The following is an 18,933-nucleotide window of genomic DNA, read 5'->3' as shown; positions in this document are numbered from 1 at the left end:
TTACTTTTTATTGCATATATTGCAAAAATTAATTTATTTATTTTATACAGTAAAATATTATGTACGATTATTTGCGCTTATAAAGTGATATTTTTTGTCAGAATGAACATTTAATGTTTACTATGTTAATTGGTATTGAATAATGCCGCAGTGCTGTTAACATTTAAAAATTAACCGTTATTATCCATTGGCTTAGGGCGTTTCGAACGCCTTGACTACAAAATATTTAAGTGTGTATATGTGTGTGTGCTCCCAGCAGTTAACAATCAGTTAAAATGAATTTGGTGCCTTTGTTTAATGCTCTTGCTGCTGGTCCACTGTGGTGACCAGTCCCATATCCTGCTGCAGCTCCAGGGTCAGGGGCAGTGGCCGCTGCTGCCAGGTACGCCGCTGCAACAGCGTTTGGCCACTGGCAAGCTGCTGATGCAGGGCACTGATACTGGGATAAATGTGTTGCTCCACAAATTCCGCCACCGTGTGCTCGTCGTACACTTCCCATAGAAGTTGTTGGGCCTCTCGTGCCATGGCACGCAGCTCCTCCACCAGCTGGGGCGTTCGTGCCGTCAGTTCCTGCACTCGCAGCGGCGAACTAAAGTTGTGCCTCACATTGTAGTCCGAGAGCCAGGCACTGTGCTCTCGTGTCTGTTGCAAATAGTTGCGCACCTCAACCAGCTTGTCATAAAGGCGGAGCGCATACTTGAAGACCAGGTGACCTGGATAGCTACACACGGCAAACAATTGGCTGTAATGTGCATTCGGATGCAACTCGAGCCAGGGATGTCCGGAGCGTCGGCTATCCGGCTGAAAGACGCAGCGCAGTACACGCAACAGCTCGTTGTCACGCGGATTGGTGCTGAAATAGCCCTTAGAAACTGTAGACAGGGATGTCATCAAGCTGGGCATGCCGACAGGGAGCAGCTCACAGAGTACGGCAAAATGGTCGTAGCGCTGCCAGCCGGTGAGCGCCAATCCTCTCAAGCCTTTGGCAAAGCGCCCACCCTCCTTCGCTATGACCGCCAGCCAGCGAATGTTGTTCTCCAGATGCTGCTGCAGCGGCGGCACCAGCACACTCTCCCCAAAAGCGCCCTTGTAGGCGGACGCCGCCCATGCGCTAGGGAACACCTTGGCATAGGTGTTCCATAGCTGTGGCTGTATAAAATGATATATATCACTGGCATATACCCACACCATGGGCTCCACATAGCTGCCAATCTGTGAGTTCTGCAGCTCGCTGAGAGTCATGTCCCGTAGCTGATCATCCCAGATGATGACCTTCAAATGTGGCCAGCGACGACGCACAAAGTGGGCCAGGCCAATCACATGTGACAGGAACAGTTCGCTTCGCAATCTCTGGCGACAGAGCGAGCACTCGCCCATGCGCTGCACCTCATCGCAGCCAATATGCAGGTGTGTAAACTTAATGGGCAGCTCCGTAGCCGAGGACGTGGCATTGCCCGAGGGTCGCATATGCAGCTCAATCACCTGGGTGAGCATCTGCTCCAGCAAAGCCATGCTCTGCGGTTGGCTGGGGCAAATGGACTGAGGACTTTCGGGTAGCTCACGCATCTGCTCGAACCCGGACAGCTTTAGCGCATACTCCATGTGCCCAAATGTTTGCACAAGCGGCATAACACTCAGCCCATGCTCGACCCATGCGGACTCCAGAAAATCCTACGAAAGGAAATACAAATCGGAGTGCATTTAAAGCATTTGCTGACGATTATTCAGATTCATAATATAAAAAAAAGCATTTCTACATTAGTTCACGACCTGAAAAGAGTGTCCGATGTCCGATGTCCGATGTCCGATGTCCGATGTCCGGCCAGACACTTAACCCAGATAAATGCTATTAACAAGAAACTTGGTCTTTTGAATATAAGCTCTGGATTTACCAACCCCATCCATTACTCTATAGTAGATATATATAAATCGGATAAGCCACTCTTTCCTCATTTTTTATATAAAATTGCCAAACATTGCAGTTGATTCACAATTGCTTCCTCTACAGATAGATCTATATATTACCGAACCGAAGAATAGATTTTGTAATAAATTTAGTTGCTGTTGGAACGAGCATTATGTAGTGCTATGGACCCGACATCTAACCCTATTCTCGTTAGCTATGATCAGTGACGAGCAATAACAATTCAAAGTATAGGAAAAAAAATGATGAGCCTAGAAAACTAAATCCAATTAAGAGTTTCTAACTCTTTTTGAGTAGTAAAGGCAGAACACATACGTTCGTATCGTGGGAATCGATCAAAAGCCTTTCGGCTTCAAAGAGAGCGACAGAAACTGTGGAAACAATTCACATTTACCTTCAGCTCAGCTTCTTTGTATGCGTTGTGCGCGGCAAGTGGCTGCAGGCTGCCGCTGTAGGGAAACATGTCCTCGTACTCGATGAGCAGTCCAGTGGCGCCCAAGGCGCGCAGCACGGGCAAAAGTTGCTTCAGGAAGCTCAGTTTGGGTGGCGCGCCCTTAAGGTCCAGGTGCACCAGTCGCTCGGCCGGAGCATGGGGTCCATCCGGACCAATGCCCGCCACTGCGGGCACACCCATGCGCTGCAGCTCGTGCTCGTATTGTGTTTGACGCTCTGCAGAGCTGAGCATGCGATCATCCTCCGCATTGGCATTGAGTTCGTCCATGCCTGCGTTGCGCTGCCGCTGCTGCTGCTCCAGGATCTTGAGGCGCTCCTGCTCGAACAGATAGCTGTCGGCTACGGGCAACGGTGCCTTTTTTGCCTGTGTGGGACGCACGAAGCGAACGTTGCCTAGCAAACGCTGCGCCGGAGACGGATGCTCCGCGTTCTCCTTTTGTCGCTCGGCACGCAAAACGCGATTCGCTTGGGCTATCAACTTCTGAATGATGTGAACGTGCTGATAATTGGCCTCACCAGTGGCCTGCTGCGAAGGCTGCTGCGAGAATGCTGGCAGTGTTTTGGTTGTATCATCAAGTATGGCCCATGTCCAGAGTCCGAGCAAGACAACAGCCGATGCCAGCAACAGCACTGAAAGTTTGCGGCGCCAAATAAATATCAGCAAATTCGAGTGCATCTGCATTGAAGAGAGAGCAAGAGAGACATTGGTTAGAGTGGACAAGCGCAACGACGAACAAAAGGCAGCCCTTCGCTATATGCGTATATAAATATTTGACTAGCCCCCGAAGCTATGCTATATATTTTTTGCTTGAAACGTTACTCATACGCCGTGTTGCGGCCGTTCATTGAGGTTAAGAGTTGTTGATGCTGGTTTGTTTTGTGTGAGCTCCGAGTGTGTGCATGCATACATACACACACACACATACATACATACACTTGTGAGGTGTTTGCTTTAGCTGCTGCTCGTGGCATAAAACTGGCAGCTCATTTAAATAAAACGAACTAAATGCAGCACGTAGATAAAACTTTCGCTATATATGTGCATTACCCATTACGCAGCGGGCAAAGACAAAAGATGCCACGACCCAACTTTGAAAGCCGACAAATGTTAGTGTTCGAGTGGAGCAGCGGCGCAGTGAACAGTCTGCCGGAAATTGCATTGAGTATCTTTTCTCTTTCACTACGAGCTGGCAAAGCAAATACCCGCCCAAGGTTCTGCGTTTCGCAGTGTGAACTTTAAAGGAAAACTTGAGCACAGTTTCGAGTATTTGGGCAGCGTCATCAAACCGCATGCTGTTTGCTTTCACCATGTAGTTTCGTATAGTTGGCTTTTATCCTAACTGCTTGCAAGTTACATTTGTAATTGGAAACGTTAACAAAGATTATACTTAAATAGAAAATAGTTTATTGGAGACCATTCAATAGCAGAATGATCCTATTAGACAAGCACTTTAAATAGCAAAGACTGTTGAATCTTAAAGAGCCTTCAAGAGGCCAGCTCTGGCATTTGCTTCCGCAGAGCTCCATTTCCTTAGGTCTGCATTAATCAATCAGTTCCACAAACAAATTCACAGCTGGCTATGCTTGAGCAATATTAAGCATTCAATTGTTATTGTCATTTCATTAAGCTCTTATGATACGTTGCAGAAAGAGTGCACAGCTGAGGTAAGCAGCGGGGCAATTGGCAGCTCGAGCTATTTCTAATCGGATTCAACTTGTTGAGCCCAGCAATTCAAGCTTGAAATTATGCAAATTCAAGGCAATCAACGAGTATTATCTTGCGTTTATCGAATTTCACCTGTGTCGAATGTCTATGGCTAGCATTTTCAGATGGCAAACAACAGGCGAATTTTCGATTGTTGACCCAGTTGGCTGGCAATGCCACATGCTGCCAGCTCGTATCCAACCATGTGCCAAAAGTTGATTCTCGTCAAGCCAGTTCCCTCTTGGCATGCATGCAAATACGGCCCACACAAAGAAAGCAGCATCTGAAAAGTTCAGGCCGCACTCGTAGGACATGACAAACTAATGTGGCTCCTAGCTCGGGCGCCACACAGTCTGCAACGCCTCCACCTCCGGCTTCGTATCCGCCTCTTTGATGTCGCTGTTGGTACATTTGATGCTTTTATATCAGTTTTTGTTGTTGCGAGAGTCGGGTCCGAGTGCTAATTGCACACGCTGTGTGCAGCTTCAACGATTTGCCGACCAGTTTATAAAATGAAATTTAATTGCTACGGCAGCCACAGGACCAATTTGGCGCTGGGTTCGGTCTGTGGGTTCATGTCCGTGTCGTGTCGTGCCGTGTCGTGCCGTGCCGTGCCGTGCCGTGCCGTGCTGTTGCAATTTATGCAGCGTATTCTCTGCAGCAACGTTTGCAAGCTATGAAGACCTCAGCATTTCGGACCAGCTGCGAGCTGTCACGCCCCTGCCCAACCGCCCACGTCAAACAGCACAATTTGGCTGCTTGCCAAATGCGAAAAATGTAAATTTTAGAAAAGGGCGTATAAAAGTCAATGCAGCTGAACGAACACGAAATACCCATGCTTTATACGTTAATTGGTCGATCGAAGTCTTGAATACTCCGTTCAATGCCTCCTTTAAGCCTGCCACTTTACTGAACTCTAAGCAATTTCCGGCTTATCTTGATATATATACAAGTTAACACATCCAACTAGCAGCTAGCTGCACATAGGAACCTTTTGGTATTTCAGTTTCTAGTAAGTCACAGCTGGCAGTCTCAGTGCTTTAAAAAATCTAAAATAAAAATATAAAATTGAGTCTGATTCAACTGAGCTCAAAATTAGTTTGTCTTTATTCTGCAATACAAAACAATTAAGGCTAAAAATATTAACTTACAATTCAGTATGAGCTTATTATAGAGTTCGGCTACGCGCAACTAAAAAATTAACTTCGACATTTGCAGATTTGGCTTGCCACAGCATCACTCAAGCCTTATTAGTAACTACTTCAGTTAAGTAATTTACAGTTTAATAAAGGTCTTGGAGTTGTGATGGCTTGAAACGGCTATTAAAGAAATCCTTTTCAAATAAATACAGCTTAAAGATAGGCTTTCATTGAAGCCAAGACTTTAAATTTACAAAATGGATAATGATTTTAAAATAGATTTTGCATAGAAACGGGTAGATTGAAGGAACTTTTAGACATGTTTGTATTTCGGTTAACTGATTAAAATATTTATTGTCTTATCGCGAGTCTTATATACTCGCTTATCACTAGGTTAGTGTAGCTGGGCGACCAACCTCAAACATGCTCAAATATCCTTAAAGCCGCTTCGCTGTTAGCTATTCTTGCTGCCCGATTCAAAATGCACTCAAGCGCGCTATTTATGAGATTTGATGCTACTTTGCTTGCTGTTCTTGTTTTCGTTTCAGTTTTTGTTGTTCGGTTATTGCGCTCCCAGCATCAGAGTTTCAAGTACAGAAATTCATTTGGGGTCGGCCTAAACTCACTTAGCGTGGGTTGAACTGCAAATGGGCTCGAAGAGGAAACTCGAAGTGCACGAGCTTGTAAAACATGGCACAAAGTGCACAGCCTCGGCTATAAGTGTAGTTAAAGGCCTCTGCCTCATCTTTAGCTCAGGAATCATAGCCGGCAATTAGGCAATTTAACGGGCTATTAACGTTCACTTTGCTGGCTTCGTAGTCCTGCCAAGAGGCTGGCAACTGGCTGCAGGCATTTAAATATTCTCCAACTTAAACATTTAAATGGAAAAGTGAGACCTGTAGTCGGATATACCCGTCCAGCAGATCTGACTGCAGATTTTGTTACTTGTAAGCAGGCATAACTCTTGCTGCAGCTCTACTATGAAATACTTGTTAAATATATTCGCTTATATATGTCAGATCTACTAAAGTTTGATTGATTCATTGATTTTTCAATAAATTATGAAAAACTTTCGCTATCAAGCAGATTGAATGCAATACCCAAACTCAGCTAAAATTCTGTGCGTTCTTCATGTTTCATATAAACAAAGTTTGAGTGCAGCTTATAGTCCCACAGCTTACACAGCTCGCCACAATTATCTAGCACAAATATTTATTAAGCTGCATTATTTTATATTTGAAATGGCACAATAATGTAGAAAAGTATTTGTAATTGAAAATGCAAAATTGCAAAACTTTCTGCAAATCTCGCAAATTACTTCTAAATCGTGGGCGAATTGTGGCCTCGAGCCATTCAGATACTCTGCACTTGCGAGCCATCTACCTGTATTAGTTATCTATATATATATATATATATATATATATATCTATACTCTTGATCAGCATCAGACTTGACGATCTTAATAAAGCTTAATATACTTTCTGACCTCTCTCAGTGCATAAGAAGTAACCTTAAACACATTAACTAAAGTTGCATTTAATTCTAACTAAATACTAAAGAATCTGCAAAAAGTGCAAAAGTTTTGGCAAGCTGCTGCTTTGTTGGCCAAAACTGTAGCGCATAATAACGTACTTAGTTACCTACTTCATAACTGCATTAAAACTGGTCAAACTTTTTGGCGAGAGTGAGACAAATACAGAGAGAGAGAGAGAGGCGAACCAGAACGCATAAATGGCAGTGTTTCACAAAGCTAGACCCCTCTAACTATGCAACACTTTGGCGACGCGGACAGGCGCAAAAAAGGCAGCTGCACAAATGCTAAAATCTGTTGCAAGAACACTTTTATACCTGCCACACAAAAGAGCGAAGGCTATGCAAGGCTGCAGAGTTGTTCGGAAAAAAGCTGTCATTGCTAAATGAATAATTTACTATGACGTAACAGAAACTACAGAAAGCAAATAAAATAATTTCAAATTATTAAAAAATTAACAAATTTGTTTATTATCTAGACAGATTTAAAATAAAAACAGCAATAAAAAAATTATTAAAAAAAAATATATATCAAATATTACACCCTATACTCTCCTAAATCATAAAAATAAAGAGAAAAAGTAATATTATTTAAGATGCCTTAAATATTTCTCAACTTAAGAGTCCTTCCATGGATCTAAAATATATATATATATATAAAATATATATTGAAACATTAACTTGCCAATTGCCAACATTTGTGTGCTTTGGATATTGTCTGAATGTGGTCCTGCCTGCCTGCCTGCCTGTTTGGTTGTCGTCCTGTCGGAGACACATGAAACGCCGCACGACACTCGTGCTTATAATTTGAAATGAGTTTTTTTCTGCATTTTAGCGCAGTCGACAGACATTTTAGTCATTTTGTTTGTTGTTTGTTTGCACTGATTTCGAAAAAGAAACAAGTGTGGCAGGCTAAGAGATACCCTCAAGCCTGGCTAGCGTATGTGGCGGATGGGCTAGTCCCTTGTCATGGGATAACTCTCTTCAGTAACTACAGTAAATATTTCTAGTCCTACGAGGCTACTGGCTTGTTCTAGGATTCAATATGACAACCAAATATACGCATATACCAACTCTACTATTTGAAGTGATTAAAATGATTTCCATTTAAGGCCACCCAAAGCACCAAATAGTCAAAGCCATTCTATGAGGCTTATGCTATATGCAACTGTCTTTATTGTTTATAGTGCATAGTATTATAATTTGAAGTCTTTGCCTGTTTTAGTTCTCCAAAGGCGACGTCTTCAGACACACGGACAGCCTGACCTATGGATCTAAATCGACTCGGTTGCTTTTCCTGGTGTCTAAACGATACACTCGTACAAAACATAATACCCTTTTACCTTTTTAGCCAACTTCAATGGGCTTAGGGGTAAACGAAGTAGTGTTCCCCAACCACTGAGCCCATCTGGATTTTTGCTGATTGTGCGGTCAGCGATTTGTTTTGTTCGAACGTGTTGGACGTGGTGGAATATAAATGATGACCCGAACGGCATTTGCGAATTGAATTCACATCGATTTTAATTGCATTGTTGTGCGTTTGATAAATGACCCCACGAGCGCAGAAAAGTATGCCTAATATGTGGATTTAGATGGCTCAATGAGCTATTCATTTATCACTGTTTGCACCAATTCGACTCTCTTTTCTAACTATCTTTGACTAACACTTTCCAGCAGAGAACTCCATTTCCATCTCTAAAGGTTTATTTAATAAGTGAGAACTAACTACAAATGACGATAAAAAGTTATAGGGACTTGAATCTGTATTCATTATAAGTCTTTATTAATTGTTACGCATCGAGTCCACCTTCATGGAGTTGTTCGAAATCGGCTTATGCATTTAAATACCTGGCAGCACTTCGCACAGGTGCAGTAACAAAATACTTGATATATGTAATGTATATGCAAAGCCGTTGAGTCCCCTTATCTGAGATGCATGCTGTGTTGCACAATGTGTGCTCTGCCAGCAACATTTGTGGCAAATATTTTTCATTTCAAGTTTGTGTCAGAAACTTTTTGCCAAGTGCTGCAAAATGTTGTCAGACCTTCCACGCGTGACATTTGATAGAGAGTGCAAAATAACATCGTGAGCATTTGTGTAATGCGCTTTGCAGCATTGTTAGAAGTGTCTGTTGAAGTGTCTACGGGCACTTTAAAGGCAGCTGACTCATAGACCATAAAATATACATGTTGCCTATGTCTTACTAAGCGGATTCAGCGTGCCCCAGGGCGGAGAGATCGACGTGCTCCTGCAAGCAGTCGGAAACGAACTGGGCTAGACCCACTGGGCAGACAGCTCTTTGAACTGTAGTCATACGAAATTTAAATAATTTTAATGGTATTTTATCATTCACATATTATAAACATTTATAGTTGGAGTTATGAGAACGCGAGTGTCGCTCTCCTGTGCTCGCACTCCCTAGGACACGGGCTATTGATTCTTACCAAGACAGTATATCCTTGTGTATCCTCGGCCACGCCTTCTTGTGTCTGTTGTGTGCAGCTTAGCAAATCTATTTAGCCAGAATTATAAACTTAAATATAAGCATTTACTCAAAGCAACAAGTTTTTGTGCAAGGCAAAATTCATGAGAAAAACTTTTAGTTTTCCTTTCTCTTCTTTTGCTTTTCACTTTCCGCCTGCTTCTCTGCTTCGCAAACATATCAGTTAACCAGTTGCTCTTAAGCCCATTTAAATGTAGTTTCTTTGCCTAACCAACCTGCTCTACTTGCTGACTTTTATGAAGGCTTTCAAAACTAAACTAAGGTATAAATTGTTAAGCTCTTAAAGGCAATGCCCTAAACTACGTGAAACGGGTATATTGGTTTTGTGCAAATGTGTGTAACAGGCAGAAGAAGGACACAAGTCAAGCTCTTCTATTCGTCCATCTGTTCGCCTGTTTGACAACATCGATCTCATCAGCTGCTCAAAGGAAGGCCTCGAAAATATCAGATCAGAGCAGCTAGAGCTGCCAATTCTTGTAAAGGCGTTCCACTAGCATTGAATAAAAAACTCAATATCTCAAATAAAGGGAACTCGGAAGCTTCATATGGGACATACACTCAATTGGCTGTCAAATGGCATGAAGATCAAGAATCGTAGATCATCTAAAAGTATGTTTAGAGGTGTTTCTGTGCGCAGGCTTACAATAAGCCCACAATGCTTTAACCATCAGCTCGGCCTAGTCGAGCACTGCAGAGTAGAGCACATGTTAGTTTTTTTTTTGATTGCCTTTTTTAAATAACTATTTTTAGTTAAGCATTAGGCATCATTAATGTTGTATTATTTAACTTTTAAATTTGTTATTGCGAGTGTGTGTGTGGGTGTGTGTGTTAGTGTCTGTGTGTTTATTGTTTGTGTTCGTTCTAGCTGTTGCTTTTAATTCCAGTAAAAGCCATTAAAACAAGACTTTGTGCCTCTACTATACGGTAACTGAAATGGCGTACGAGTGCTTCCTTCCTTCTGCCAGGAACTGGGACTGTGACTGGGACTGGGACTGGGACTGGGCCTTAGCTGTCAGCTCGTCTCATGAGCGTTGACAACGCAATGTTCACTAATGCAGACAGCTCTTCCACACAAATCAGACAAACACATTGAAGTGTTGAAGCTGATGCTGCTTTGCTGTTGCCCTATTCCATATGGCAAATGGAACGAGAGGGCAGCTACTAACGAGTCATCCCGCCTGGCCAGATAAATGGCAGCTCCGTCAAGTTGCACAGTCTGATGGAATGCACTCTGGGCTCCAGTGCCTGATTGATGTTTCTGAATTATTAACTGCGCAGCCACCCAGCCAGCCAGTTGCAAGTCGGTTTGTTGACTGCTTCAACAGCCAGAGTCCTGCATCCCTCTGGCTGCTCGGCGATGCTTTTTGAGCCCCACTCAAAGGCGGTCGGCATGGCATGCAGCTAGCAAAGCCAATAGAACTAATGCATGTGAGCACTGAAATTGAAAATGGAAATTGAGAGCATAATGGAGAAGGTCTGGCCGATCCCATGAACTGTAATATTTTTATAATCAGCATCAGTCGAGTCGGTTGAGCACTGGCTGTCTATATATCCGCACGTCTGTTCATATGCTTTAAGTCGTCGATTCGAAAAATTCGAAAAACATAAATGAGCATTCCCTATAGCTGGATCTGCTTAGATGAAATGCCTTTTATGCGAAACACCCAACAAAGTGTAGTAGAAAGCGTAGTAGCCTCACTCTCTCACTCTAACTGCTGCTGACACTAGCAGGCATTTAAAATGGCTGACAGCTGGCAGTGTGGCGGAGGAAACTACATTTGATCAGATGCACCCTGTTTTTTCCAATTCGCTCGCGAGCTGGTTCACAAATGTGTGTAAGTCAGCCCTCAAAACCGAAAGACGTAATTTGTGCGCAGTGCACAGTGCACAGTGCACAGTGCACAGTGCAACGACCATTTAACTAGTCTCCCTCTTCATTCGCATCTTCACCTACGCTTTCGTTATCTACACGCACACAAATTAATCAACGTCAGATAAACTTGCAGCCAAGAAAAAACAGAAGATGATACCTCTCCTTATAGTGCCCACTCCTTTTCTTGTGCAGCTGCTGTCTCGCCCATGTTTTTAATCTGCCTTTGAAATTAATTAAGTGTCCCCATCCTCCTTCCGCTTACTTTTACTGCTGTTGCTTTTGCCGTTGTTCCGTATTGTTGCAGCGACAAAGGAGTAGCAAGCCGCATAAGGAAATCGCAAACTCATCTCCATAGCAAAACCTTTATGTACACACATACACACATACATATACGAGCTACTGAGAGTTTTTCAACTAAGCCATGCATACATATGAACACATAGGAACTAGTAACGGAACTATGAACCACCATGAGCCGGCCCACTTAATTATTCATCTTTCGGCCGCTTCTTTTGGCTGTTGGGCAACTCCACCATTGAGAATGCAATTAAAATATCTTCACTAATTTCTGTCGGCTCGCTGCAAAATTACCATGCAAATTATATCAATTCCCAAACGAATTAAGCGCAACAAAACCAGCTAGAAGCAACTCAAACAAGCAAGCCTCGACGCTTGCGAATTTTCTGCACTTTCTCTTGCTAAGCCAACCATCCAAGCGACTGAAATAATGTCTAAAATGATTTCTACTTATTTCTTACTTCTTACGTAATGCTTATTTAATACTCCTTCAAAGTAATTTAGTAACATAAGCTCAAGGTTTCTACTAGCAAAGAGGGATTTCCATTAAATAATTATAATCACTCGTTTCACGAATGAAAAGCGGTAAATTACTCGAGAGGAATGCTGTCCATCCGGTTATGCACAGTTCTTAGTTACTAATATTATTATTAGAAATATAATTATTATTATTGTTGTATAATTATTATTATTCCCATAATGTTTTGATGGTCGGTTAGAGGGCACGAACTGAACAAGGATGTGCTGCATAAGTACCAACTGGTGCAGCTTGTTCGACATGCGGGAAAGCGAAAATGTGGCGCATGCTGCAACGCTTCCAAATGAGAAGATTGCACTGCCTCGAACGTTATTGTTGCATGTGGTACGTGGTCTGCTGCTGCCAGTTCTGCTACTGCTGCATGTGCTTGTTTGCTTTGGAATGTTTTCGTTGCCGGCAGACTCTGTCGCCGCACAGTCGTGTCATCGCCCACAAAATACCAAGCGTCCCTTCGCCACCTTTCCTCCTGCCCGCATCACTGAGCTTCCGTCCTGACTTCAAGCGCAGTCAAACGCAGCCATGCAAATATAGCACGAATCCCTCACATCCCTGCCACATCCGGTACAGAAACGCGCCGCACCAAATACAGCAACAAAGCTACAGCAAAGGGGTATGAAAAGGACACGCGTGATCCTACCACCGCAACTTAACGCATTAATGAGTTGGACCAACAATGGCAAACACAGTTAAATAAACATTTAATTTACTCCCGATCGATGTTAATTCCACTGTTTTATACCCATTCACGAATCTAAAAGAGTATATTGGTTTTACGTATCAAGCGTCCCACCATGCTCATGAATGTAGGGGACCTTGAATTGGAATTGACAATATTTCCCTATGAAATCTATGCCCATTAAAAATGGGAAACAATTGCAGATTACGCTTAAATACTTTACTTTATATATTGAATGTAATGTCATATCTAGGCTTAACTGCAAATCGACATTTATCGATTTATTGTAATTGCATGTTCCACTCATCCGTTCAGCTTTTGTTTCCAATCAAAGCTTTCGAATAACGATTATATATTAATATGAGAGAACCATTTTGTATATATAAGTATTTTTTATTATTATTTAATAACTAAATCAATTTTATTTTTAATTTTTTATTACCTTTTTCAATTAATTCACTCACCTACTAGTTAACCAACATTCTTTCATATTGCTTTGCATATCTTTCGCTATCTCCAGCAAACCGCATTTAGTTAAATCTCTCGATCTCGCGTCGCTTTAGATAACTTATTATCGAATACAATCAGACTTAATGATTAGCTCGAGTGCAATTATTTAAACTTAAATTTGATCATCCCGTTGGGCAAATCCCATGTGAGCTGACACGGCGAAAGCAAAGCAATGGCAACACGCAGCATGCAGCATGCAGCATGCAGTCCACAATTTCCGTGCCACGTGCTGCGTATGGTGGCCAACGTTGCAACAAGGACTTTTCTCCCAGGCATTGGCTTCCAATTTCTGTCAGCCGCTGGCGCCTGTGTTTACATTTTGGCTTTTTCCAAGGACCTGCCCCGCCTCCACGTTGCTACCTGTCTGTCTGCCACAAACCAATTCGCCTAACTTCTGCCCCTTGAGACAGCTGGCGACCACAGACACTACGTGCCATTGTTTTAAGCTTTACTTTGCAATTTTTTTACTTCTCTGTACTTACATATGTGTATATATATATATATTTATATACATATATTGCCATATTTACATATAAATATGTACAATACATATGCACACTCATGAAGCATACTTAGTTTTCCAGTTTTTTCCTGTGCGTGTATTAAATTTGGTCGGCAAAAAATGCTTCCGTTTTTTTGGCGCTGCACAATTCCATTATTTAATATCGATTCCTTTGAACGGTTCGTTAAAATAGACTACAGAATTTATCCATAGATCAGTCTATATAGGCAATAGCTTAGTTACCCAATCAAATATGCTCGGTTCGTTAAGCTTAACTCTGACAAACCGCACTTCATGACTATTCGATACATAATCATTAATCTATCGATGTATCGTTCATGTAACACAACCAGTAAATACATTAATAAATGAAGTTCAAATAAATCGTTTCATCGTTTCTAACTCCGCATGAACAAATGAACTAACTCATCAAAAATCAAATTGAACTGAATTTCTCATCTTTAGTGTGCGTGCGTGTGTGTTTGTTCGTATTCCCCGAATTGCACTGCTAATGAAATATTTAACTTCATTTTTGCCGCCGTCAAAATTAAAGTAAATTAACTCTGTCAGGCGTTTTAATTAAGCGATACCAAAGCCCATAAACCACGTAATATACGCAGGCAATAAGGGAAGAGCGCCACACACGGGAGTTGGGACTGGGTCACATTGCCCCAATGAAAATTTAAATTTTACGATAATTGAGCATTCAGAGTAAAAGTAATTTGAATTTTATTTATCGAATGCATAATATCAACATTTATTAAAAATGTCTGCAAATATTTATCAAGCAGTTGTTGCTTAAGTAAAAAACATTAAAAACCTATTTTTAACAAAAAATTGTCCATTTTTATATGAAATATTAAGTTGTAAATTTTATATTTTTCCTATTTTGCCAAACTCAATCAAAATCCGTTTTTTTGAAATGCTTAAAAGGGCATAAATTTGTATACCATCTAAATATATTTATTCTTCTACTCACTCATTGAAAACAGAATTTGCTGATAACACTTTCTTCAGATATATATTTAATATAACTTCTATATATACATATATATCCTGTTCGAATATATAGACATATATTGGCATACATATGTGGCGGAATTGTATTATTTTTCTGTACATATTATATAGTTATATAAAATCAATCTGGACACAATCTTGCGCAGCGACATATTCTATAACAAATAACTTTCTCAATTTCCGCATTAAGAAAAGTTTGTTGGAATGCCTCACACACTGACACACACAGGCACACACATATGAGCATGTGTTTTAGAAGAAAATGAATCGAGTTGAAGCTGTTGGCAACGTTCACTAGCTTTGTGGGTCAGAGGACCAAGGCAGAGCGCATAAATCAGCTGCCATATTTTCGTTGTTGGACGGGCGGGCAATTGAATTACGAGCTGCAAACCTGAAAGTGCGGCGGAAACGGACACGAACACGGACACAGGCACAGACACGGAAACGGAAACGGCTGCCTTTCGGGGCGAAGTCTTCATAAATGCTGGCAACTAACCAACAAAGAGGCGACGATGTCTGCCAACTGCAACTGCAACCCGAGCTCCATGATGACGCACTTATTCGTAAAATATGCTCCTCACAAATCAGACAATACCCAAAGGCCCAGACGCAACTATTGCCACTGTTGTATGTAATAAATACGTAAATATGAATGTATTTAAGTCGTCATATCAAGTGACACGTGTGTGTGGTTGCAGCCACCTAAATCCCGCGCATTTGCCACATAGCTATTAAGCTGCTGAAACACCACATAAATGCAATTTACAACTACATTTCCAAGCTCCTGGCTAATCAATTTGCAGAGTTTATGTGCTACATAGCAAACCTAGCTGTCGATTAACCCATAAACAGGAACCTAATTAGAAATTCTATTTGAGGAGTGCAAATTGTGGCAATAAATGCTCTGGTGCTGCTTAGCTGCAGGATATAAGGACATTATTTTACAATTGAATTCGTTGAGCGTTGTAAGAGGGCCGTGAAATCATCGACTGTCCAATATGTGGGATAGAAGATATTCAAATATTTCTTTATTTATCTCTTCTAAAAACAATTTTGTTCTTTGATTGTATAAAACTGTAGTTTGACAATTAAATGTTGATTGAAGAGGGATTTAAAATTGTTTATAGCCGAAAACACTTCAATTCACTAGAATTTATAATTTATAGTAAAGCAATACTCAGCTTAGTAATGAAAATAATATGTAAGACGCTCACAATAGAATCAAAGCTATACAACGATAATTTAAGCCGAATGTAATTCAGATTTGCATTTAAATGTTGTTTTTATGTGAAAACAAAAGGATGCGTACATACATATATACATTGATATATATACGCACTTCAGCTATATTTTTAAATTGTATATATACATATATGCTAAATTTTTTAATGCATCCAACTCTCAGCGCCCAAGGGCAACAGCATACATACATACACAGACATACATAGATATTATGGATAAATTATATATACACATATAATATATATATTTATATATATGTTGTTGCTCTAGCAGGCTCAGTCGATATAAAAAGGGTTACAGATAATTGACAAATGGGGAATCCATATATATATATATATATATATATATATATATATATATATATATAACACCTTCACTATATTCCCTAAGCGTCATTATTTATATATTATTTATATATATATATATATATATATATATATATATATATATATATATATATATATATATATATATATATATATATAATATATATATATAATATATATATATATATATATATATATATATAATATATAAATAATGACGCTTAGGGAATATAGTGAAGGTGTTACAGAATTGTCTTTACGCAAATGCCCACAATTGGCTAAGGTAAGTTTCAAATGGTTTTCAAGATATATCCCTGCAAAGCTAACTCAAAACTAAGTTTATCATTTTAGATTAGAAACTTAACTGTATTTTTTATTGCAGAGTATGTCCTTGCACACTTGATGCTGCCTTAATTAATTTTTACTTTATTTATCCAACATTAATTAGCTGCATTGACAACGCACTGGAACTTCACGAAATATTTAGCTACAAATATAACTATTGTAATACGAAAATCAGAAGCTTAAACTGTAGTCGCGCACAGTTGCAGTTGCACTGTTTTCTGTTTACGCCACGCGGCGGCAGCGGCAGTAGCTTTTTGGCGGCAAGACAAATTGTTCTTGCGCACTAACTGCCATTGCCGAAAGTTCTATTTTAAATTTTCAACGGACAATTTACTCACTTCTGGAAGCTGAAATACACAAAGCTTAAAAAATTGATTTTATCGCTTATCTTTAAAAAAATGAGTATCATTTATTTACCACTCATTTAAGTTTTTCCGTTTATTTGTCTACAGAAGAATGCACGACTTGAAAAATGCATACTTAAAATCTGTTTCTTTGTATTTTACTTAACCGAAAATTACGTTAATCCTTATCAAAAAATCGATATCAGACGATATTTCCATATATCGATTAAGATTTACATCACTGGCAGCGATATTCGACAAGTCCATTTTTAAAAATATTATTGGTAATAATTAAACCTATTATGCTAAGTATATACATACAAGTTTAATTTATTACATAATTTTGACTCACCCGTTTGCACTTTTATGCATTAAACACAACATACCGAATGCAATATCGACGCACTCGTAGTCTAATACAATTGACTGACCCATACACACAAACGTATGTACACATAAAATGAAAGACAGAGAAAGAGCGAGTAAAGAATGGGGGAAAAACAAAATGAGTAAAATGCCGGAGGTACAGCGTTGCCAGATTAAACAGTGCCGGTTAAAAGCTCTTAATAGTTCAAATTTGCAGTGTATATATTCAAAATACATCTGACTATGAACTTAAACTTATTTTATTAAGTTATAATAATGGCTCCTCTATAATTGACCATCAGTTTTAAAAGACTTAAGCTATCTTAACTGCTTTATTCGCCTATCTGGCAGCACTTTGTGAACAATGTGTGTGCGAGCGAGACGACCAGCGTATCTACGCGCAAAGCACTTATCAAAATAATGAGCAGAAAAAAGTGTTGGTTTGTTCGTTCCTTCCCACCAAATTCGCTATTTGAAACGCGACGACGAGAAGACGACGACGGCGACGACAGCGCAACTTGTAGCAGTGAAAATATTTATACAAATAATTTACTGTGTAAAAATCGAAATACTTATTAATTAATCAAAGTGAAAATGTAAATGCAGCGTTTGCTAATGAAATGAAATTCATTAAAAATGTATTTCAACGCAATAACTCGCCGTGAAAATTTCGTCGTACAGGCAAAAAAGAGCCGATTTTTAGTGAAAGAAGAAGAAGCAGTAGCAGCAGCAGTGAAGGCAGTAAAAGCAATCGTCGACAACGACGACGAATACATTGACAAAGCGCAGTGCGAATGAAAATAGTGTAAAGAGAAACTTGCAAAAATTACAGCAACAACAACAAGAAAGGCGAAAAGTGTGTTTAGAAAAGAAATTAAAAACACACACACACAAATACACACAAACCCTAATAACATACTAATGTAAATGCAAGTACAATCGCAATTTTGAGAATTAGTGCAAAACGTTGACAGGCGCGCGGTTTAATAATAAACAGTTATATGTATGTATGTTGTGCAAATCCATATGAGAGGACGAAAAATACGGAAAATCAATGAAATTGTAATAAAATTCCGTATTTTGTTCTCTTCATCCTCCATTTCTGTCTCTACCATGCGCCCGCCGTGTCTCTCTTGTTGATTTTATGATAAAATTTGCGAATAGCAGCGACCACAACAATAAAAACAATTTTGACAACCAAAAAGCAGCTCATATATAATATAATACATACATAGTTTTATTTTACAAGGTGCGTATGCAGCAGTAACAACACAATAATTGAGTACAGTGTAAATATATTATTGTGCGTGCCTGTGTATGTGTGCGTAGTTCAATGTAGAACATTGAGAAGAAAACCCGCGTACAAAAATATGATGACGTCTTCAAACTATGCTATTGTTGTTTTTCTTGTTGTTGTTGATTTTGTCTAGTGAGCAGCAGCAACAATGGTATCGAAATCGCAACGTGTAGTTGTGCACACAGACACACACATGTATACATTCTTTACTACTATATACCGGTATTTTGTAGCTCCCTGGTAGAAGAAGCCCAGCACGCTGTGATGCTGATGTTGATTAACAACAACAACAACAACATTAAAAACAACAACATCCAGATTGGGCTAGAAGAAACCTAGAAA

General features: G+C 40.0%; 1 protein-coding gene across 3 annotated transcripts; it reads right to left on the bottom strand.

The window, feature by feature from the left end:
• Nucleotides 1-86: 86 nt before the first annotated feature.
• LOC111601352 (hexosaminidase D) lies at nt 87-17,359 on the bottom strand. Of its 3 annotated transcripts, none has more exons than XM_030225759.1 (3): nt 17,281-17,359; nt 2,319-3,053; nt 87-1,671 (listed from the first exon to the last, which is right to left on the bottom strand). In XM_030225759.1, exons 2-3 carry the CDS (start codon nt 3,051-3,053, stop codon nt 295-297), a joined length of 2,112 nt encoding a protein of 703 aa, XP_030081619.1. In that variant the 5' UTR covers nt 17,281-17,359; the 3' UTR covers nt 87-294. The 3 variants fall into 3 exon arrangements, with proteins under 3 accessions (XP_030081619.1, XP_030081620.1, XP_023173652.2); XM_030225760.1 differs by lacking the exon at nt 17,281-17,359 and adding an exon at nt 16,605-16,771; XM_023317884.2 differs by lacking the exon at nt 17,281-17,359 and adding an exon at nt 9,197-9,218.
• Between the last annotated feature and the right edge of the window lie 1,574 nt (nt 17,360-18,933).

Source organism: Drosophila hydei, unplaced genomic scaffold (genome assembly GCF_003285905.1).
Source record: "Drosophila hydei strain 15085-1641.00,03,60 unplaced genomic scaffold, DhydRS2 tig00008139-arrow-pilon, whole genome shotgun sequence".
Taxonomy (NCBI): Eukaryota; Metazoa; Arthropoda; class Insecta; order Diptera; family Drosophilidae; genus Drosophila; species Drosophila hydei.
The sequence above is the reverse complement of the archived record's forward strand: the minus strand, read 5'-3'. Positions and strand labels throughout refer to the sequence as shown.

Bases quoted from the DNA above. Each gene is read 5' to 3' on its own strand.
- LOC111601352 (XM_030225759.1), bottom strand. From the start codon at position 3,053: ATGCACTCGAATTTGCTGATATTTATTTGGCGCCGCAAACTTTCAGTG. The intron at 1,672-2,318 runs GTAAATGTGAAT...TTCCTTTCGTAG, and splicing joins ACAAAGAAGCTGAGCTGAAG to GATTTTCTGGAGTCCGCATG.